Below are 23,991 nucleotides of genomic sequence, written 5' to 3' on the forward strand. Positions count from 1 at the left end.
AATTTATTTCTGTGATGCAAAGTTGAATTTTCAGCATCATTACGCCAGTCTTCTGTGTCACATGACCCTTCAGAAATCATTCTAATATCCTTCTTCTAATATTAATAATATTCTTCTTATTATTATTATTAGTGTTGAAAATTGCTGTGCTGCTTCATATTTTTGTGGAAACCATGAAACATTTTTTTCAGGATTCTTAGATGAATAGAAAGTTCAAAAGAACAGCATTTATTTGAAATAGAAATCTTTTGTAACTTATAAATGTCTTTACTGTCACTTATGATGAATTGAATGCATCCTTGGCCCCAAACTGACCCCATATTTATGTATTTATTTATTTTTAGAGGTCTGTATCATTGTTTCTCATTTTTCAGTCCGATTCTCTCTTTTCTCTTCCTGTTTTTTAATCAGCACTTCCTGTCCTGTCTGTATCAGATGAGTCTTCTTAAGACAAAGGCACACATATAACAGCCTAAATCGACTTTTATTGTGTTTTGTTTTCTGTATTGCATATGCATTTTTTGCACACACGCATGACTTTAGGCTGTGTGTGTTGTTAATTTCACACAGCTGTACTCATGTGTGAAAATATGTGTTTTTGTGTTGTGAGTGTTTGCATAGTCCAGTGCTTTATGTAAAGCGAGCGCGTGGAAGCGTGTGCGTGTGTTTGGATGTGGTTTTTTGCACATAATGACAGCATGTCAGACGATGCTACACGTCGAAAGTGCATCTGTGGCCTGCTGCACAGGAAGAGAAGGAGGTGCGACAGGAAGGATAGAAAGAGAGGGAAAGAAACAGACAGACTGTGCGTGACAGAGACACTCAAACAGAGAAAGTGTCGAGCGGAGAATAAAGATGAGGTCTAAGAGAAGTAGGGTAGCGAAAGCAAAGGTTAACAGATGCCAGTGAGACTTCCTGTGCTCAGAAACACACATGATGCTCCTGTGTTTGTGTGTTTGGAGACTCCAAATCTGAAGACCAACGAGATCAACGTGACTCAGTTAACAGTGAGTATTCGCTTTCATCATCAAGCGTTTAGCTATATTTTATCTTCTATATATTATGAGGTGTTTGTCTTTAAACATGAGCCGTATGGAGTTCATTGCTGGAGAAAGTATATCTTACAAAAATTTTACCATGGTAAACATTGTTACATTAATTAATATTACTGCTGTAAAATCATAATATCATTTGTGCAATATATATATATATATATATATATATATGTGTTTTTTTTTTGAAGATAACTTTTTTTTTTTAGGTGCTGCCTCTGCAGCATATATCTTGGTGTTCTGTTATATGGTGTTCTGAGTGGTTACTAGGATAAAGGATGGTTGCTAGGGTATTTAGGGTGGTTACTAGGATAAAGGATGGTTGCTAGGGTATTTAGGGTGGTTACTAGGATAAAGGATGGTTGCTAGTGCATTCTGAGTGGTTACTAGGATAAAGGATGGTTGTTAGGGTATTTACGATGGTTGTTAGGGTATTTAGGGTGGTTACTGGGCTATTTAGGATGGTTGCTAGTGTATTCTGAGTGGTTACTAGGATAAAGGATGGTTGTTAGGGTATTAAGGGTGGTTACTGGGGTATTTAGGATGGTTGCTAGTGTATTCTGAGTGGTTACTAGGATAAAGGATGGTAGTTAGTGTATTCTGAGTGGTTACTAGGATATTCAGGATGGTTGCTAGTGTATTCTGAGTGGTTACTAGGATAAAGGATGGTTGTTAGGGTATTAAGGGTGGTTACTGGGGTATTTAGGATGGTTGATAGTGTATTCCTGAGTGGTTACTAGGATAAAGGATGGTTGTTAGGGTATTAAGGGTGGTTACTGGGGTATTTAGGATGGTTGCTAAGGTATTCTGAGTGGTTACTAGGATATTCAGGATGGTTGCTAGGGTATTAAGGGTGGTTACTGGGGTATTTAGGATGGTTGCTAGTGCATTCTGAGTGGTTACTAGGATAAAGGATGGTTGTTAGGGTATTTACGATGGTTGTTAGGGTATTTAGGGTGGTTACTGGGCTATTTAGGATGGTTGCTAGGGTATTCTGAGTGGTTACTAGGATAAAGGATGGTAGTTAGTGTATTCTGAGTGGTTACTAGGATATTCAGGATGGTTGCTAGTGCGTTCTGAGTGGTTACTAGGATAAAGGATGGTTGTTAGGGTATTAAGGGTGGTTACTGGGGTATTTAGGATGGTTGCTAAGGTATTCTGAGTGGTTACTAGGATAAAGGATGGTTGTTAGGGTATTAAGGGGTGGTTACTGGGGGTATTTTAGGATGGTTGCTAAGGTATTCTGAGTGGTTACTAGGATATTCAGGATGGTTGCTAGGGTATTAAGGGTGGTTACTGGGGTATTTAGGATGGTTGCTAGGGTATTCTGTGTGGTTACTAGGATAAAGGATGTTAGTTAGTGTATTCTGAGTGGTTACTAGGATATTCAGGATGGTTGCTAAGGTATTATGTGTGGTTACTAGGATAAAGGATGGTTGTTAGGGTTTAGGGTGGTTACTGGGAATTTAGGATGGTTGCTAGGGTATTCTGAGTGGTTACTAGGATATTTAGAATGGTTGCTGGTGTATTCTGAGTTTTTATTAGGATAAAGGATAGTTGCTGGAGTATTCTGATGGGTTGATAGGGTATTTGAGATGGTTGCTAGGGTATTCTGAGTGGTTACTAGGATATGTAGGATGGTTGCTATGGTATTCTGAGTTTTTACTAGGATAAAGGATTGTTGCTGGTGTATTCTGAGTGGTTGATAGGGTATTTGAGATGGTTGCTAGGGTATTCTGAGTTTTTACTAGGATAAAGGATAGTTGCTGGAGTATTCTGATGGGTTGATAGGGTATTTAGGATGATTGCTAGGGTATTCTGAGTGGTTACTAGGATATGTAGGATGGTTGCTATGGTATTCTGAGTTTTTACTAGGATAAAGGATTGTTGCTGGTGTATTCTGAGTGGTTGATAGGGTATTTGAGATGGTTGCTAGGGTATTCTGAGGGTATTCTGGTTCTCTGTATTTAAAAGTAACTGATACTTTGGAACTGTCTATAATTATCATGGTAGATATTTATAAGGGTTTAGTCAATCAGTTTAGATCCTCTTTTATATAGAGGCATAGTGTATAGTATCTACTTTAACCCAACCATGGGAAAAAATATAATGTTATATTTGTTATTAAAATAGCACAAAGGAAGTGACATATAGTAGTTAGGTTTTAAGTGTAACATGATATTAACACTGCTGTTCTGTTGAAGCGGATCTGTTACTTACTGAACTTGCAGTATGTGAACAGTTGCATCTTACATTTATTATGACCGTTCAAAAGTTTCAGGTCAGTATGATTTGTTTAAAAAAAAAATGCATAAAATTGGTCAAAAGTGCATTTACTGTAAAGCATTTATCACAGTTTCCAGAAACATATGAAGCACTGTTTTCAACATTGATAACAATCAGAAATGTTTCTTGAGCAGCAAATCAGCATTTGAAATCAGAATGATTTCTGAAGGATCATGTGACACTGAAGACTGGAGTAATGATGCTGAAAATTCAGCTTTGATTCAGTACATTTTAAAATATATTCACATAGAAAACAGTTATTTTAAATTGAAATAATATTTTACAATATTACTGTTTTCATTGTATTTTTGACCGAATAAATGCAGACTTGATGAGACTTTCAAAAACAAAATATATATTTAAAATAATTTATTAATAATTTATAATATTAATCTTTATATAGACACACAATTCAATAAACCTTTTCCATGAATTAATTCATTCAGTGACTATTGCGTCTTTTTTCAAATTAACTGACAGCTATATTTCATTATTACATTCTTATGAATATGAATGCAAATACGCTGCTAGCTCTTCTAAGTCTATAGCCTTCTCTGGCTCAAGCGTAAGGTTTTCAGGGGCTTCTGCATTAACCTCAGCATTAACTTCATGCAGAATCAAACGCTTAAACATTCTGCTGACTGCACTCTTTCTTATGCGACCGTTGTTTTGTCAATAGAAATAAGGTCGTTGTGGCATGAGATTTTTTTCATAGTTGTCTTGTTTGTGACAGGCTTGTAAACTGTACCTCACATCTGTTTGAGACGGCTGTCAAGCTGTAACCATGGTAACACAGTGTTTGTTGATGCATGTGGGTAATGAGGTTCAGACTTGGTTTCCAGAAAACTGACATGTGCTCCTCTGGACCTTTCTCTACATATCTTATTCAAGAAGATTTGAAGACATCTACAGTAACTGTGTTCAGACTTAAAAAGAAAGTTAAATCACTCTGTGATAAGTGTTAGAAAGCATGTCCACATTTCATAAAGTTCAAAATACACTTCTAGAAAAAAAAACATGAACATTGCTTGTCTGCGAGTTATGATGGTGACCATATCCGTTTGATTGATGTTTGCTGCTGATGCTTGCATTGTCTGTCTGTGTTACAGGCAAATGGATCCCACTGAATGACACTGAGGGTCTGACACACACACACACACACACACACACACACGGTTTCCTAGTGCTCTGGGATGGATAGACATTCCCATATCCCATGGCAGGAGTACTGCTACCTGGATCTGAAGTCCAATGCTCAAAAACAAGAGAATAGCAAAATGATGGAAGGTAGAGGTACAAAGCTCAAACACATCACATTTAATTTTAATTAATATTTTTTTATATAGTGAAGCAGTATAGATTTATTATTATTGTTTTACAAACCCGATTCCAAAAAATCTCATGAACTTATATTTTATTCAGAATACAACATAGATGACATATCAAATGTTGAAAGTGAGACATTTTGAAATGTCATGCCAAATATTGGCTCATTTTGGATTTCATGAGAGCAACACATTCCAAAAAAGTTGGGACAGGTAGCAATAAGAGGACGGAAAAGTTAAATGTACATATAAGGAACAGCTGGAGGACCAATTTGCAACTTATTAGGTCAATTGGCAACATGATTGGGTATAAATAAAAAGAGCCTCTCAGAGTGGCAGTGTCTCTCAGAAGTCAAGATGGGCAGAGGATCACCAATTCCCCCAATGCTGTGGCAAAAAATAGTAGAGCAATATCAGAAAGGAGTTTCTCAGAGAAAAATTGCAAAGAGTTTGAAGTTATCATCATCTACAGTTCATAATATCATCCAAAGATTCAGAGAATCTGGAACAGTATATGTGTGTAAGGGTCAAGGCCGGAAAACCATATTGGATGCCCGTGATCTTCAGGCCCTTAGACGGCACTGCATCACATACAGGAATGCTACTGTAATGGAAATCACAACATGGGCTCAGGAATACTTCCAGAAAACATTGTCGGTGAACACAATCCACCGTGCCATTCGCCGTTGCCGGCTAAAACTCTATAGGTCAAAAAAGAAGCCATATCTAAGCATGATCCAGAAGCGCAGGCGTTTTCTCTGGGCCAAGGCTCATTTAAAATGGACTGTGGCAAAGTGGAAAACTGTTCTGTGGTCAGACAAATCATAAGTTCTTTTTGGAAAACTGGGCACCAAGTCATCTGGACTAAAGAGGACAAGGACAACCCAAGTTGTTATCAGCGCTCAGTTCAGAAGCCTGCATCTCTGATGGTATGGGGTTGCATGAGTGCATGTGGCATGGGCAGCATACACATCTGGAAAGGCACCATCAATGCTGAAAAGTATATCCAAGTTCTAGAACAACATATGCTCCCATCCAGACGTTGTCTCTTTCAGGGAAGACCTTGCATTTTCCAACATGACAATGCCAGACCACATACTGCATCAATTACAACATCATGTCTGCGTAGAAGAAGGATCCGGGTACTGAAATGGCCAGCCTGCAGTCCAGATCTTTCACCCATAGAAAACATTTGGCGCATCATAAAGAGGAAGATGCGACAAAGAAAACCTAAGAGCAACTAGAAGCCTGTATTAGACAAGAATGGGACAACATTCCTATTCCTAAACTTGAGCAACTTGTCACCTCAGTCCCCAGACGTTTGTAGACTGTTATAAAAAGAAGAGGAGATGCCACACAGTGGTAAACATGGCCTTGTCCCAACTTTTTTGAGATGTGTTGATGCCATGAAATTTAAAATCAACTTATTTTTCCCTTAAAATTATACATTTTCTCAGTTTAAACATTTGATGTGTCATCTATGTTGTATTCTGAATAAAATATTGAAATTTGAATCTTCCACATCATTGCATTCTGTTTTTATTCATAATTTGTACAGTGTCCCAACTTTTTTGGAATCGGGTTTGTAATTAATTAATTATTATTGTAATAATACACACATTATTGTATTCTTGTTTTTATTGTTTATTATATTGTATATTTATTTATAATTATTGTTTCTGTACTTTTAGTTTTTAATGTTGTAATTTTTTAAATATATTTTTATTTATAATTATTGAATATTTTTAAGATAAATCGTATTATAGATTTATATTACTGACCATTAATATTACTGTAAATATGAAAATGCATAAATGTAAAAAATATATATTCACAATTTTAAATAATGATTAATAAAAATATTTATCAGTACAGGCCAGAAATTCAGTATCTGTGTATCCCTAATTTTAAAATTGTATGCATTTCTTACCCTAAATGATATATTTGTGTATGTGTTTGTTCTTCAGATCCCGGGTGGTTACGCAGACACCAGACGTTGTTGCAACGGTTCTTATCCACCTCCATTTTGGCAAATGTGGTCCATCACATGAGAAAGGCAGACCTGCTTAGTACACAGGAGGCGGGGCATATCCAGGAAATTGGGTCTTTGAAGGATAAAGTGCAATTATTGGTTGAGTTCCTGTCTGTCACTGATCCACATGGCACCGCCCTTCAGGCTTATCTTCAAGGTTCACACCTGACTGAGTTCAACCTTATCACTGTACATGGTACGTGTGTGTGATTAATTTATTATTATTATTTTCTGCTTCTTTTTTTATGCCAGAGTTTGTTACTTTTCTCTTGCCCTCCACAGACTCTGTGGTTCGACCTTATAAAGATGCTCTCCTTCAGCGACTCAAAGAAGATGAAAATTCATCGTTGCAAGTCGCTGGTAACTCCAGTTCCACTTTACTCCTCATAGAGTGCGTATCTGACCTTCAGCAGCGAGAACACGACCTTGTACAGGTGTCAGTCAACAGAGGGGCGGGGCCTCTTCATGGTCGAGCGTTGGGATTGGACAAGCTGATCACTCCTTTGACGAGAGTTAGCAAAGCCCCTCGTGTGACGCTGACGATTGGTGTGGCTGGCAGCGGGAAGAGCCGAACTGTCCGCCGTTTCATCCAGCTATGGATTGCCAGTCAGATCTATCCAGACCTGAGTCTCGCAATCCCCATTGCATGCTGGGAATTGAGCAGTTTCGATCGGCTATCGGTCGAGCGCTTGCTGCGATTGTATGTTCCGTATGATAATGTGGACGTAATCATATTTAACGAATCCTGCAAAGTGTTGCTCATTTTGGACGGATTGGAAGAATTTCGCCAGTCGCTGGATTTCGCAGATGCCCCACCCACTAGTGACCCTCGACGCGAAATTCCTGTGTCGGACCTTATAGCAAACATTGTACGAGGTAACCTGTTGCCAGGGGCGACGCTCTGGCTTTTGTCAAGGCCTGGCACTGGGGCGAAAGTACCTGCGGGATTGGTCGATCGCGTGACAGAAGCCCCGCCTCTTTCCCGAACGCAAATAAAGGATTATATTAATCACTGTATTACTAACACGCTAGATGTGTATTCGTTATCGCAAGAGAGCTCCCCGTCTCAAACGAACACACCCAAGGATGTCTCCTCCCAAGTGTGGTCTTACCTGAAATCCCAGAAACCATTGCTCATTTTGTCTTCTGTGCCGGCGGTTTGCCACATTATCATAACTACGCTGTCGCGCCTTCTAAAGTTAGAGTCAGATGCCACACCCCTTCCTAGAATATTAACAGAAGTCTACGCCCACTATTGCTGGCCACACCTCTCAGGATCAGAAGCACCCAGTGGCGGCTTCAGGAAGCCACTTAGCACTCTGGGTCGTCTTGCTTTTTATAGCCTCTTACGACGACGGTATACATTCAGCGAGACTGAATTACGAACTTACGGCGTCGATGTACCACCTCAGGGCGGGACTCTCGGCTGTCGCATCCTCCAGCGCAGGCAAAGCTGGTCGTCTGATAGCGTGGCGTGGCAGTTCACGCACACGTCCGTGCAGGAGTTCATGGGGGCGCTCTTTTACTACGTTTCGTTGAGGCGCGGGATGTTCGATCTGTTTTCCGAAAGCAGCGTTTGCTGGCCCCGCATTGGCTTCCACAGCCACTACCGTGCTGCACTGCAGAAAACCAACCAATCGGACGCCGCAGTGCAAGGCAACCTCGACCTCTTCATGCGCTTCCTGTCAGGGCTGCTGTCTCCGGCGGCCGGCACTTTGCTGGGCGTTTCGTTGGGTGTTGGGCACGAGGAGCAGTTGACACAGCGCACAACAGCGACAACTTTGCTTCAGAACACGGTGACCGGGACAGCAGGCGACGCCGTCAGTATGCGCAGTGTCACCATGGTAACGTGTCTAGCGGAGCTGCAGCAGGGGGAGTGGCTACGATCCGTAGAGGACGATCTCATTAACTGCAGCCTGCGGGGGAAGCTGAAGGGCGGAGTTTGCGCTGTGCTCGCCTACTTGTTGCAAGTATCAGACGCATGTACTGAAGAGACGCAACTGTCCAACTGCCTAGACTCCTCCTCCTTGAAGAGGCTCCTCCCACAGCTGCTGTACTGCAGTAAGCTGAGGTAAAACGTGCATGTTTATACTAAAAAGAAAAAACTTTATAGCATAAAGTTAGTATATACAGTTTGAGTGCTATATTTAAAGACTTTCTACAGATATGTTAAACCTAAGTTTAAGTTATTTTTCATTGTAAACATTGTTACATATATATGTGTGTTATGCAGAATGGAAAACAATGAATTTAAGGAAGGCACCATGGAGCTGTTGGGAAGTCTGCTGAGTGCCAAAGAGTGCCATATTCAGATGCTCAGGTACAGACACACATTAATGTTTCTTGAGCTGAAAATCTGCATATTAGAATGATTTCTGAAGGATCATGGGACACTGAAGACTGGAGAAAATTCAGCTTTGATGCAGGAATAAATTACATTTTAAAATACATAACGGTTATTTTAAATTGTAATAATATTTCATAATATTGTTGTTTTTACTGTAATTTTGGTGAAATAAATGCAGCTTTGGTGAGCAGACGTGACTTGCAGACCTCAAAGTTTTGAATGGTAGTATGTTTTATTACAGCTTTTAACTTGTTTAACTCTCTTTCGTCCTCTTGCAGTCTGGCTGATAACTCCATAAGCAGTAAAGGCATTAAACCGCTCAGTCGGGCTCTACTCGTCAACCGAACTCTCACAACCCTGGAGTCAGTGACTTTTTTATTAATATAATAACTTTTTTGTATTTTCACTAGCAGTTACAAGGTCATTGAATATTATAATGCAAACTAATCTGATGTATTTTTCTGTGCCTTTGATCCCTATAATCCGAATCAACAAGAGAAATTAAGGATGTTAAATAAAATTGATCTCTTTTGTCTTAGTCTCCGTGGCAACAACATTGGCGCCAAGGGAGCAAAGACGTTGTGCGAGGCCCTTAAAATGAATCAGGTCCTTGTGTCAGTTAAGTAAGTTTTGATAAACCATTATTGAATTGTTACACTAAATATTTTTTTTTTATATTATAATATTTATAATGCATAAAATTTATTTATAAAAATAAAATTTTTTAAAAAATTCTAATTAATACTTTTTTCTAATTTAAGATTTAATAAAATAACTAATAAGGTCCTTGTGTCAGTCAAGTGAATTCATAATAAATATAACATAATAAAATTGTTACAACTGTAAATTTAAAAAAGTGTTTATAATTTATAAAATTAATGTATTAATTTTATTTACTTATAAAAGAAGATGTTTTTTATATATTTCAAATTGAATACATAAATCTTTAATCAATCATTTGATTTAATGTGTACATGCTTGCGTGCACATAAATGAGCATATGTTTGTTTATTCATGTAGTCTGCAGAATAACCACATAGAAGATGAAGGAGCACGTGCGCTGGCGGAGGTGCTTCAATCAAACCGAAAGCTCACCACATTGAAGTGAGTCTGTGTTTTACTGTGTGTGTGTGTGTGTGTGTGTGTGTGTGTGTGTGTGTGTGTGTGTGTGTACTTCAACAGAGCATCATAAATACATACCTTCATGCATTGCAGTGTTCAGAAAAATGGCATCGGGCCAGAAGGAGTGAAAAAAGTCGGAGAAGCCCTTACAAAGAATCAAACTCTACAAGATCTCAAGTAAGAATCTGAAGTGTCAGCTCAAAATCTGACCCCATTCAACACTCTACTGAAAATAATTCTGTCCGTATGAATGTTCATGCAGTGTCTCCAGCAATCATTTGGGTGACTTGGGAACAGTAGCTCTGGCTCAGGCTCTTATGGGCAACCACATACTCCACAGGCTCAGGTAAAACACATCAAATCAGTGATTTCATTACAAATATCTATTCGATGGATGTGAATGAACTTCTGATCTGTCTCTCTCACTTGTTCAGTCTTCAGAGTAACTCGGTGAGTGACAGAGGCATTAAAGCTCTCTCACACGCTCTTCAGTCAAACCGAGGTCTCAGCTGTCTGAAGTATGTCAACACACGTCAATGCCAAACATCGTAGTATTAAACTATTTAAACGTATGTTCTGGCTAAGAATTAATACTGACTTTGTGTGTATTTGATGGCAGTCTAAGGGAGAATTCAATAGGAGTCGCTGGAGCCAAAGACATCGCCAAAGCCTTAAAAGTCAACACTTGTCTTCGAGAACTCGAGTAAGTACACAAAATACATGCTTAATTAGTCAAAATGAACACATACCATTGTCTTTTACTGTTTTTATATAAAGCTAATTAAGACTAAAAATAATGTACGTATATGTATTTTTTCACATATCTATATTATAAATACTATAAATATTTTACTTTGATAAATATTGTAAATAATTATAAATATTTATTAGTTAAAATAAAATATTTTTAATCTGTAGTAAATATAATTAGCTTTATTTTATATATATATAATATATATATATATATATATATATATATATTTACATAGTGTGTGTGTATATATATATATATATATATATATATATATATATATATATATATACAGTATATATAGCTAATTCCTGTAGACTAAAAACATTAGTATGTAATTAATAATTAAAAAAATTAATCATATATTTATTTATAATGAAAATATTTAATATATAAAAAGCTAAATATAAAACAGACTAGAAATATGAAATTTTATGCAAGAAATAATGCTTTATTTATTGATATCCTATAAAAGATTAAAGATTTTTTTTATTTAATACATAATTTTTTTATATATATATATATATATATATATTTATTTATTTATTAAATAATTTTTTAGCCCATAGTTATTTTTATTAACTTATAAATGTATATTCATTATATAATTCTTTTAAAATTTGAAGATTTATTATATTTTTGAGAGTTTTTCACTTTTCAAAATATTTAATAGTATATAAAAAGCTAATTATAATACAGACTAGAAATAAAATTTTATGCAAGAAATAATGCTTTATTTATTTCCTATAAAAAAGAAAAAGAATGTACAGTTTAATTTTTTTTTAATTTTAATACATAAAAAATTTATATATATATATATATATATTTTTTTTTTAGCCTATAGTTATTTTTATTCATTTACAAATGTATATTCATTATATAATCATTTTTAATTTAGAAGCAATATAATCAGATTTATTATATTTTTGAGAGTTTATCACAACTTGAAATGTATGTTATGTTCATCTATCAAATTCAAATATGAAATATACAAAACTAAAGCATTTTGTTTCACAGAGTCATGTAAAAATGAATGTAGTACTCTGTGTGTCACCATGTATTGAGCTTGTGTTATCCTCACAACATGAATGTATTACAAATCATTTATCAGTGTTTTTATTTGTGTGTGTGTGTTCAAGTCTGACTGCTAATCTTCTTCATGATGAGGGAGTGACGGCCATCGCTGAAGCCATGAGGGTCAACAGAGCCATCACCTCCTTACAGTGAGAGAACACACACATTCTCACATACACACTCATGGAAACATCAGGAGCATCAACACAAAACACATGTATACACACACTTTTAAATGAACCTACAAATACATTTAAGACAAAAGAGATGAACTAATGAGAACCTTAAAGATGACACTTGGTCAGGTAATGACATCATTGAGGTCGGGATCTGATGTCATCCAAGGTCACGTTATTTATCACAATGACTTAATGTAAAGGTGTTGACTTTAGAAATCTGTTTGACATTTAAAAGTCTTATATAGTCATAAATGCGCCTCTGTGTTTGTTTCAGTCTCCAGTGGAACTTCATAAAGGCTGGAGCCGCTAAAGCTTTAGCAAAGTCTCTGATGAGCAACACCTGCATTCAGCTGCTGGAGTAAGAACATCTACATCCTCATACATCCTCATACATCAGACTCTATCGGCCCTCTCCACAGATCACTGCCATATTCTTGATTTCTCACTGACACCATATTTATAAAAACAAAACAAAAAGTTCTTCAATGCTGCTTTGAAGCACTTTTGGTTCTGGATCTTCCCTTCCACCCTTAAAAATAAAAGTTCCAAAAGGGGTTTTTAACAGTGATGCCATAGAATTATTTTGGGTTCCCCAAAGAACATTTCAGCGAATGGTTCTTAAAAGAACCATTTAAAAGTTTAAAAGAACTTTTTTGAAAGTATTACAAGTCTAAAGAACTTTTTTACACTATAAAGAACCTTTTGTGGAATGGAAAGGTTCCATTGTTCTTTATGGAACCATAGATGCCATTAAAGAACCTTTACTTTTAATAGTCTATTTTATTAGTATCTATGGTTACATGAAGAATTTTTAACATCCACGGAATCTTTAAGGTTCTTCATAGTGTAAGAATTCTTTAGCTTTTTAAAATACTCTTCACACTAAGAGTTATTTTAGAATTTTTTCACTGAAAGATTCTTTGAGGAACCAAAAATGGTTCTTTTAAGGTATTGCTGTGAAAATATCCATTTTGAACCTTTATTTTTAGGAATGTTCAAATTCTTCAGATCTGCGTTTAGGTTTTTGGGTCCTTTAAAGCTCTACAACATAGAAGGTTTACTAAAGAACTAGAGAATGAAATGCTCTTGGTGTAATATTTTGGTTGTCTAATGCATCAGACTGACAGGTTCTTATTGGAATGAAGATTTCGTTTTAAAAAGTGCATGTCTCAGGTTCATTGTAATATAGTGATATCTGTAGTGATCATGAGTGATCAGCGTTGTGTGTGTCTCTGTCAGTCTGCAGGAGAACGCTCTGGGTGATAACGGCGTCATTGCTCTGGCCTGTGCTCTGAGGTCAAACTCTTCTCTCAGTGTGCTCTAGTGAGTCTCAGTTTTCTTCATTATCTCGTGACTGTTTGCTAAAGCTGGTTGTGTCTGACCTTGCACATGTGTGTTGTGAAGTCTTCAGGGTGTATCAGCGGGGAAATCAGGGGCTGTTGCTCTAGCGGATGCTCTGGTGGTCAACGAAAGCCTTCATACACTAGAGTAAGTCTCTTCTGCTCACCCAGGCTGTATTTATTTGGTCAAAAATACAGTAAAATCTTGAAATATTTTTACAATTTTAAATACCTGTTTTCTATGTGAATATATTTTAAAATGTAATTTATTTCTGTGATGCAAAGCTGAATTTTTAGCATCATTACTCCAGTCTTCAATGTCACATGATCTTCAGAAATCATTCTAATATGAGGATTTGCTGCTCAAGAAACATTTCTGATTATTATCAATGTTGAAAACAATTTTTTTTTTATGGAAACCATGATACATATATTTTCCATGATTCTTAAAAAGAACAGCATTTATTTGAAATAGAAATCTTTTGTAAATGTCTTTACTGTCACTTTTGGTCAATTTAATGCATCTTTTCTAAATAAAATTATTAATTGCTTTCAAAAAAACTAATTTCTTGCTGACCGCAAACCTTTAAACAGAAACATCATTTTTGCATACAACTAGGGAAAAAAAGAAACACATAATTGACAGTGTATGATAATAAACTCTCTTCAAAAATTCAATATTGATCATTTTTTGTTTAGTCTGCGTGGAAACTCCATTGGGATGGAAGGAGCGAAGGCGTTTTCCAGCGCTCTGAAGAACAACAGGAGCTTGAGAAGTCTGAAGTATGTCTACAGAACACATTATTTTCACTATATGTGCCTAAACCTGATCAAAACATATTTGAGAGATGTTATTGAAGCTGTTTTACCACAAAATGAACGTGAGCTTTGGAGAAATGTGGCTGGGATCCAGAATAGTAATCAGTAATCAGTTTTGAACATTTGGAAAATGTATAATGTAAAAAAAAAAGTTATTTTCAATTTGAATATACTGTAAAATGTCATTTATTCCTGTGATCAAAGCTGAATTTGCAGCATCATCACTCCAGTCTTCAGTGTCACATGATCTTCAGAAATCATTCTAATATGCTGATTTGCTGCTCAAGAAATATTTCTGATTAGTATCAATGTTGAAAACAGTTGTGCTGCTTCATATTTTTGTGGAAACAGGATTCAGTTATAGCACTGAGAGCATTTCTGTACTCAAAAAATATTTTGAAACAGTGTATTTGTGTTTGTAGTCTACAGGAGAATTCTCTGGGGATGGACGGAGCGATCTTCATCGCTACTGCGCTGAGAGGAAACCATCAGCTCACCTACATCAAGTCAGTCTGTGTGTGTGGGTCTATGTGTGAACCGCCGTCTGTCTGTGAGAGGTTCAACCACAGTGTGTCACTTTTGCATGGCACGTGTGGTGAATGTTTTTGCACTGGCTGTGGGTGTGTGATTCTGAACATTCATCATTTAAATTTGCAATCAATGTCACTTTTCACCTCGGCGTGATTGATCCTGTGTGAGATTCATCTGTGATGTGTGTCAAAGCGTGCTATGATTTCCTATTTCTGCTTCAGTCTCCAGGGTAACGGCATCGGAGAGTCAGGAGCAAAGGTCGTCTCAGACGCCATCAAAGCTGGTGCACCAGATTGTGTGGTGGATATCTAGCACACGCACAAACTCGCCACAACGTGTTTATTTTGAGCCTTATTCATGTAAATATTTCTGAAGTTTATGTATTAAAGTTGTGTAATAATAAATGTTTATTTTATAAAACAGAACTGACAAAGATGTTGCCTTAATAAAACACATCATACAACAATTTTGCTGAACTCTTATTCAGATGAATTCAAATAACTCAGAATTTTAACGCCAATTAAACAGGCGTCTACACTTGAATACAGATGAGAAGGTATAATCATATATATACTGGAAATTGCATTTTGTTATTTACAGATATTTCCATGTCATGAATAAAAAAACATTTAATGTGAATTGTCACATTCAGTTTGATGCAGCTATTTACATAAGAATTGAAGTCTGTTAACCTTTTTTGAAAGCAAATGCATGATTATTTAAAGGAATAGTTTACCCAAAATTTAAACTTAGATGAAAATTGACTCATCCACAGGCCATCCAAGATGCAGATGAGTTTGTTTCTTCATCAGATCAGATTTGGAGAAATGTAGCATTATATGCTACATTCATTCTGACGGCACCCATTCACTGCAAAGCATCCATTGGTGAGGATGTGATATAATGCTACATTTCTCCAAATCTGTTGTAATGGAGAAACAAACTCATCTACATCTTGCATGACCCGCGGGTTAGCAATGCTCAGAATATTTACATTTCTGGGTAAACTGTTCCTTTGATGAATGCTGGTTGCATGTTAAAAATCATTATCGCTCTCCTCAAGGATTTGTGGGTGCAGCGATCGGTTTGAGCGTCCGGGTTTAGCAGAGGAGCCCTCCAGACTGTCATTGTCTTCGTTCAGATCCTCGTTTTCCTCTTCCTCCTCATCTTCATCTTCATCATCATTGTCTACGTCGATCTCACTATCCTCTGACTGCAAAGCAAAGCACATTGTGAAATTTATAGCAGAAGACTCACACAGCGCTCAGTGGAGGGAAACTGAAACAATATCCCTAATGAAAATTATCATAATTTGTTATTAGAGAACCACCAGGTGTTCACACTCATACACTCACGTCAGTGTTATTGTTAACTAAAACTAAAGCTATTAAAGATTGTTTTTCATAATTGTCAGTGTTATTGTTATGTATAGATGAAGATATTAAATTTGTTTTTATTATTTGGTTTAAAATGTTTAGTTTGGGAAATTATTGAAATTAAGTTTAAATACGAAAATGGCTAAATCTAAAATAAAATTAAAGCTAAACAGAAATATTAAAAAAATAATAAAAATGACACGCACAACAAAATAAAATAGAAACTGAAAATATAAAAATAAAAGCAAAAAATAATAATAAAAGCATATATACCATAATAACATAAAACTAAAATAACACTGACACACACACCACCTTTCTTCTCTTTTTCTTCCGGCCGCTGCCGGATAGATGGACTCGTTCCTTTACTCTGGGCTTGAAGAACGAGTGCAGAGGAAGAGAAAGAGAGATGGAGTGAAAATGGAGCGAAAGAAATGAGAGCTGGTGGCATATATACTGAGAAAAGAAAACGAAAGCACAGTCACCGCAGATAAAGTTATACACGATCACGGAGGAAAAACATGGAAACATGAAGAAAGAAAGACTGAAGAATATCACAGAAGACATTAAGAAAATATGTTGATATGCTGGCTAACTAATTCTAAAACTAATTTTCCTGTAACTGAAATGAAGCTGAAATACAAAATGAAACAAAAATGAGAAATACGTTTAAATTGAATTATTAAAATTACTAAAACTAAATGAAATGAATGCTTAATAAAAATATATAATAAATACATTCGAAATTAAATTAAAATGAACTGAAAATATAAAAATAAAAGCGAATCCAAAATATTAATAAATATTATATGCATAATAATAAAATGACATTGATTTGGTTTTAATCCCTGTTTTTACCTCTTCACTGTCTTCACCCCTCATACTGCCGATGAACCGAGCACCACCTCGACCTGCAGCGGAAACAATCAGATACTCGCATGTCACACATGTGAGCGCGGCTGCAGATTATGTAGTGCTTCATGCCGATCTTCTGCCATCACCTGATATCCGTGTGCGTCGTGCGTGGTGTGGTCCCTCATCGATGTCGCTGTCAGAGCCTTCATCCTCTGGTATGTCCACATCAGAGTCTTCATCTCTTGCTACAGAGGAGGAGAACGCATGAGATCTTTGACAAATGTGTGTGTGTGTGTGTGTGTGTGTGTGTGTGTGTGTGTGTGTGTGAGTGACCAACCTCCACTCCTCATGAGCCTCTTCTCCTCCTCTTTTAATTTGTTTTGTCTCATTTTCATTGCCATCTCTGCTTCCTGGAGGACAAAAGCAGGTGCATTTGGAAGACAGAAAACATGCTCTTGACAGCTTTCATGAGATTCATTCCTTTTTGTTTTTTGGTATTTTTAGCTAGATTAATTAATGATATGGTTTAGGTATAGTACCAGAGAATAGATTGGATGCATTTGCACTGATTGTACCTCGAAGCGTTCCTGCTCGGCTCTGTGATGGTCATCTAGCTGCCGCTCCAGGAAGCTCAAGTTACGAAATTTCTCCACGTACATCTGGTACTGCTTCTGCAAGTCCTCCTCGATCTTCTCGTATTCATCCATAAACGCTGGACTACATAATGAAACAGTATCTAAATAGTTTTAATTTTCTTTTGCATCTAAAACGTATTATCGTTTACTGAAACTAAAACAAAAGCCATTAAAAAAAAAAAAAAAAAAACTTGAAATAAACATTAATTCAAATACAATAATACATTTAAAAATGACTAAAGTTTCATTTATTTCAAGTTAAAGTACTAAAATGACTAAATAACCTATATTGATATATTTAAAACCTATTTTTAATGATTAAAACGCAACCGGAAAATATAAAAATAGAATCTAATTCAATATTTGAACAAAAGCTATAACAGTACATCAATGGTACTAGCTCACCGCACGCTCTGTAGAGTTTGTAAGCGTTTCTGGTTTCTCTCCAGATCCTGTTTCTTCTTCTCGATTTTGGCCTCCAGGCTGGCCTCATCTGACGATACGTTATTGAGCAGATCTTTTGTCATTTGGATGCTTTCCTGAACTCAGACAAGCAAACATACATTCAGATTCCATTAAAAGCACAAAATGACCTCACAATCCTCCAAAGACGCTCCTCCATCTCCTCTGCTTGGTAAATAATTCAATCACGCCACTCGCTGAACGCACTAAAATCATCCTTCTCAAGAACTGACCTGAAACAGAATGTGACTTTGACTTCTTGCACCCCTCTAGAGACTTTCATAACAAACATTCAAAGAACATTTCTGCAGCATTCAGGGATGAATATATGAGTATTTCTCAGTACAGGCGGTTCTTTCAGTTTTAGAATACTCTCAACTAGGGGCCCTCAAAACAAAAAAAAGCATTAAAATCAGCGAAAACACCAATCAAGATATTAAAACGGACATTATATTTATTATTTAACACATTTCCTCAACAACTGTGATTTTTTTTTTTAAGGACCAGCATTTTCATGTTCTTGGGAAACCTTAATATATAAGGAAATTTTAAAAAAGTGTGATTTCTAGATCTGGAAATGTCATGGAAATTAAGAAAATCCTAAGTCAAGGGCATTTTTATAATTAATAGAAATTGTTCTAGTTATGTAAAGCTCTGAAATATTTTATAGGGTAGAAATGGCAATTTGTGAGTAAAAAATAAAATATTTAAAAATGACCCAGTAGCAGGGTTATTATAGTTAACTAAAAGTACATTTTAATTATTTATATTTATTTTATTGAATTATTTTAATGTATCGCTACTTTCAGTTTCCATAAATAAAAGTTTCAAAATGAGTAGCTTTGTCATTACAGCAGAAGCACCAGAAATATTTTGGAGGGCTGTTGGGTATTGACATTGTGGGCCCTTGGAGTCAAAGAGGTTGAAAACATATCATATAATCAGGATTTGTGTTTTACCGTGACATCTTTGACAGCCGCTCTCAGAGCTCTCTCTGTCTCAGTGATCTCCAGCGGTCGGGCTATCGCTGCCGTCCTGCTCTCTCTCAGGTCCTCTTCGTGCCCCAGCAGGTCAAACAGAGCTGCTCCCTTTGCTGTAATATCAGATCCCAGCTGACGTGCCACCTTTAAATCAGCTATCTGCAACAAAACATCCAAAAATACAACTTAGATGATCGATTACGAGGATACTAACCCATCTCGAAAAGTCTGCTTGCGTTAGAATTGTTTTATTTTTTATGATAAAAATCATTTGATGTTTACCTTTGACCCCAGATCAAACTTGAACTTGCTGTTTTCATCAGCGTTCTGTTCCCCGTCGGTGTTCTCTTTGGTTTTCATGGCATTGTAGAGGATGCTGGTTATTTTCAGCATCTCTTTTACGGCGTAACCATCCGCCTGATACAGACGCTTGAGATTCAGCTTCACATGAGCTTTAGTCGCCTGGAGAAACACAGAGAACATGCAGCGATTGTGACAGAGAGTTTGAGCATAAATATGGAGATAATGCTACAAATACTGTGAAAAATTGGCTTCCTAAGTCTCCTAAGTGAACATATACAATGAATTATTAATAATAATATAGCTTACCATGAATTGAGCCACAGCTTTGATGAAAAACACTCTGTCAGACTCTGTGTCAACATCACTGGGGATTTCCATCTGAGGTTCATATCTAGGGGAAGATACATGATATTTACATTACCTAATATTTTAGGTACATCACATATTTTTGTATGATCGTTATTATATATATATTTGTTTGATTATTATATATATATATTTGTATGATTGTTGTTCTAACTATCGTGAATTAAGACATAATTTAAAGTGCTAAGCATCCATACCGCACCCTGGAGAGGATTGTGAAACAAAAAACCCATTCAAAAATGTGGGGGAGATTCACAAAGAGTGGACTGCAGCTGGAGTCAGTGCTTCAAGAACCACTACACAAAGACATATGCAAGACATGGGTTTCATCTGTCGCATTCCTTGTGTCAAGCCACTCTTGAACAACAGACAGCGTCATAAGTGTCTCACTTCAAAAAGGACTGGACTGCTGAGTGGTCCAAAGTTATGTTCTCTGATGAAAGTAAATTTTGCATTTCCTTTGGAAATCAGGGTCCCAGAGTCTGGAGGAAGAGAGGAGAGGCACACAATCCACGTTGCTTGAGGTCCAGTGTAAAGTTTCCACAGTCAGTGATGGTTGGCGGGGCCATGTCATCTGCTGGTGTTGGTCCACTGTGTTCTCTGAGTTCCAAGGTCAACGCAGCCGTATACCAGGAAGTTTTAGAGCACTTCATGCTTCCTGCTGCTGACCAACTTTATGGAGATGCAGATTTCATTTTCCAACAGGACTTGGCACCTGCACACAGTGCCAAAGCTTCCAGTACCTGGTTTAAGGACCATGGTATCCCTGTTCTTCATTGGCCAGCAAATTCACCTGACCTTAACCCCATAGAAAATCTATGGGGTATTGTGAAGAGGAAGATGCGATATGCCAGACCCAAGAATGCAGAAGAGCTGAAGGCCACTATCTGAGCAACCTGGGCTCTCATAACACCTGAGCAGTGCCACAGACTGATCGACTCCATGCCACGCCACATTCCTGCAGTAATTCAGGCAAAAGGAGCCCCAACTAAGTATTGAGTGCTGTACATGCTCATACTTTTCAGTTGGCCAAGATTTCTAAAACTCCTTTCTTTGTATTAGTCTTAAGTAATATTCTAATTTTCTGAGATACTGAATTTGGGATTTTCCTTAGTTGTCAGTTATAAACATCAAAATTAAAAGAAATAAACATCTGAAATATATCAGTCTGTGTGTAATGAATGAATATAATATACAAGTTTCACTTTTTGAATGGAATTAGTGAAATAAATCAACTTTTTGATGATATTCTAATTATATGACCAGCACCTGTCTCTTACCTCTTAACAAGCCAGATGAGGATTTCAGCTACTAAAGGGAAGTTTGGAGATCTGAAGTTCTCCATGGAGATGAGACGAGGGTATCCGAGTGCTCGCATCATCTCTGTGAAATCTACATATTCAAATCATAACATACTGTAAGTGTATAACTAATACACCTTGTTCATGCATGCATTAGCATAAGACCACTTTCTACTGAAATAGTATCTAATTACAAAGCAGCTCTTCGATTGTACGATGCACATACCGAAACATGTTTCATATGTAAATATTATAACAGCACTTTTCGGTTGACTTACTTCTCAGATCTCTAAAAGACATGACTGCTGTCTTTTTATCCAGTAAACACAACTTTCACCTGTTAGACAGAAAGATAAATGACACATTCCACTAAAAGCGATAGATTTGAATTGTCAATGCACTTAATAAGGCTTCAAATCTACTTGAAAGCGAATATCTCTCAATAATTATGCATTAATATATGATTAACTTCATGTTTAAGGACAAATATACTAATAACAACAAGCCACATAAGCTAGCTTGATAAATAAAGATCATCGTTCCATCTCAAAATCATGCGCGAATGCTGGTAATCGATAATTATAACAAACTGCTACTGTTTTAGTCGTAAATCATGTCAAATAAAAACAATAATTAACATAAATAGCGGAATTCTTGCCTTGCGAAAGCGTCTGCTGCTGTGCTCGTCACTATGGCAGCCGTAAGGCGCTACGGGAGCCCAATAAGAACAAACAATGTTGTAAATGGGAAACGCGTTTACAGAGGATGTCCGTCTGAAAATTACTTTCTTGGAAATTACATTATTATAAGGTGCCCAGCTATTCAGTATTAATAACAATGGTGTCAACACTTATTTAATTGAATATATGAATGTAAAGAATTTTTTTATTCTGGATATTTATAAAATATTTATAAAATATTCAAACAACATCTAGAATGTACAATAAACAGTTTATTCGCAAAATAAGACATATTAAAACAACAACAGAAATGGACCTGGACTGAGTGAATTTGTTCGTTAAAAGGTGGAATATACAGTACAGCCCAATATGGACAATATAGGTACAGTGCAGTGTAAAACAGTTTGCAGTACAGTATACATTTATACCATACACAAGGGGTTTTCAGTCTTTTAGATGTCATGGACCTCCTAATATTTAAGTGCAGCTATGTGTTTTCATGTAGTACGACTCCATTTATACTGTTTAAAATTAATATAAATATTTTATTTTTTATAAATATGTGCAAAATATTATTTGGAAAATATTTAGATTCTATTATGCTACATTTGTTACTAATTTATTATTTTATTTAATATATTATTAATATTAATTATTTTTTTCCTACTCACTCTATAACTGATTGGTTCGGTGCTATTTATTTAGTTTAAACTTATTTTTTAGTTATTTATTATTTTAATATTTAGTTAATTTGACATTTTCACACTGTTTTTCTAATCTATTTACAGCACACATGCAGAGTGAGGTGTATCTAAAATAAACATACAGCACGATTATTGTGCCTCGATCTCTCCATCAGCTCTGCAGCCGTACGGGAGCATCTTCAAACACATGAAGATAGAAGAATGGAAGAAAATCAGCATAGAGTGAGATGTCACCACATACATGGTAGGAGGTTTGTTCCTTCTCATAAAAATACAATTAAGTGTGCTCCATTCAGGGTTTTTGGAGCTGATCACCGATTATCGATCACCAATATTTTTGAAGCCTTCTTTTTATCATGTAGAATATTTTTTTTATAGTGATGCTCCAATCAGAATTTTTACAGACATTCATTCAGGGCCTGAATTTCATTTTTGGAAATGGGAGGAATTCCTGTGTAGGGTTTATTTATTTAATTTAATTTAATTTAATTTAATTTGACATTTTTAAAAAATATATATAATTATCTCACCTAAATGTTTGATCATGCAGTGCATTTATTTATTTATTTTTTACAATGGTGCAATTGTTGCACAATAGCTTACACTCAACACAAGCCTGATTTGGCCTTATGTGTGTGCGCTTTGAGTGTACATGAGCGCACCGTCTCTAGGAGAGCGCGCGAGTGCTGATTCCTCTGAACACTGGCAAGACTTAAAAGGAAATGCAAGTTACAAACTTTAGTGACGATGTGACACTGCCTCGATTGTGCAAGTGACAATTCCTGTGTCAACAGTGCAGCATGCAGCTCGCTTATAGTGCAGAAGGAATGTGCTGATGTGAAGCCATTTGCACATTTTGAGAGTCTTTTTGTAAATTTCACACGGTTTGTAAAATTGTGTCTCATAGAAAGTTTTCAAATTATTTTGAAAGTTATTTAATAATTGTACATTACCTTCAGTATTATCTTTTATTGATTTTTTTGGAGATGGTGCCGTTGCATGTCATGCCAAACCTCTCACGGCAGGTGCATCATCAGCTTGAAATTGGTTAATGAGATCGGTCTTTATAGAGACAGCCGATCAAACTTCCCAAAGCGATTATCGGCTGATAGCGAACGGTAGCCGATCAATCGGAGCATGCCTAATTAATTACAGTATGATGTTGTTGCTGCAGAGGATCCTCATTAGCATTCAGTTTTTGTATGCATGTATTTTTCATGTTGATTTGTTTATTGGTAGGATAAGTCCCTGGAATGTTCTGTGTTCCGGATCCGAGGCTCCATACCCGTCAGTAACTACATCCTGCTGTCCAAAACCAGCAGCCAGTCTCTGGGTCTCACCGGCCGGTACCTTTACCTGCTGTTCAGACCCAGCCAATGGCGCGGGAAGGGGGGTGCTGCGGGGGCTGCAGCCCCCCCGTCATAGCATCAGCCCCCCCTGGTGGGGGGCTGTGGACTAACCTAATATTGTA

The 23,991-nt window shown here is 36.6% G+C and overlaps 2 protein-coding genes across 5 annotated transcripts; one reads left to right on the forward strand and one right to left on the reverse strand.

The window, feature by feature from the left end:
- Positions 1–296: 296 nt before the first annotated feature.
- On the forward strand, positions 297–15,325 carry LOC109065843 (NLR family CARD domain-containing protein 3-like). Of its 2 annotated transcripts, none has more exons than XM_042714733.1 (19): positions 297–1,007; positions 4,448–4,631; positions 6,631–6,891; positions 6,978–8,766; positions 8,929–9,015; positions 9,321–9,404; positions 9,582–9,665; positions 10,063–10,146; positions 10,258–10,341; positions 10,427–10,510; positions 10,599–10,682; positions 10,784–10,867; positions 12,055–12,138; positions 12,443–12,526; positions 13,408–13,491; positions 13,573–13,656; positions 14,208–14,291; positions 14,750–14,833; positions 15,080–15,325. In XM_042714733.1, exons 2-19 carry the CDS (start codon positions 4,532–4,534, stop codon positions 15,168–15,170), a joined length of 3,420 nt encoding a protein of 1,139 aa, XP_042570667.1. In that variant the 5' UTR covers positions 297–1,007; positions 4,448–4,531; the 3' UTR covers positions 15,171–15,325. The 2 variants fall into 2 exon arrangements, with proteins under 2 accessions (XP_042570667.1, XP_042570668.1); XM_042714734.1 differs by having other exon boundaries at positions 299–1,007; positions 4,448–4,625.
- Positions 15,248–21,885, reverse strand: cluap1 (clusterin associated protein 1). Of its 3 annotated transcripts, none has more exons than XM_042714736.1 (13): positions 21,795–21,885; positions 21,415–21,473; positions 21,116–21,227; positions 19,776–19,860; positions 19,449–19,628; positions 19,146–19,325; positions 18,130–18,263; positions 17,665–17,806; positions 17,427–17,499; positions 17,236–17,334; positions 17,093–17,145; positions 16,550–16,609; positions 15,248–16,071 (listed from the first exon to the last, which is right to left on the reverse strand). In XM_042714736.1, the coding sequence occupies exons 2-13, from the start codon at positions 21,434–21,436 to the stop codon at positions 15,895–15,897; spliced, it is 1,317 nt and encodes a 438-aa protein (XP_042570670.1). In that variant the 5' UTR covers positions 21,437–21,473; positions 21,795–21,885; the 3' UTR covers positions 15,248–15,894. The 3 variants fall into 3 exon arrangements, with proteins under 3 accessions (XP_042570670.1, XP_042570669.1, XP_042570671.1); XM_042714735.1 differs by having other exon boundaries at positions 16,547–16,609; XM_042714737.1 differs by lacking the exon at positions 16,550–16,609 and having other exon boundaries at positions 21,795–21,884.
- Positions 21,886–23,991: the final 2,106 nt, after the last annotated feature.

Source organism: Cyprinus carpio, chromosome A24, assembly GCF_018340385.1.
Source record: "Cyprinus carpio isolate SPL01 chromosome A24, ASM1834038v1, whole genome shotgun sequence".
Classification (NCBI taxonomy): domain Eukaryota; kingdom Metazoa; phylum Chordata; class Actinopteri; order Cypriniformes; family Cyprinidae; genus Cyprinus; species Cyprinus carpio.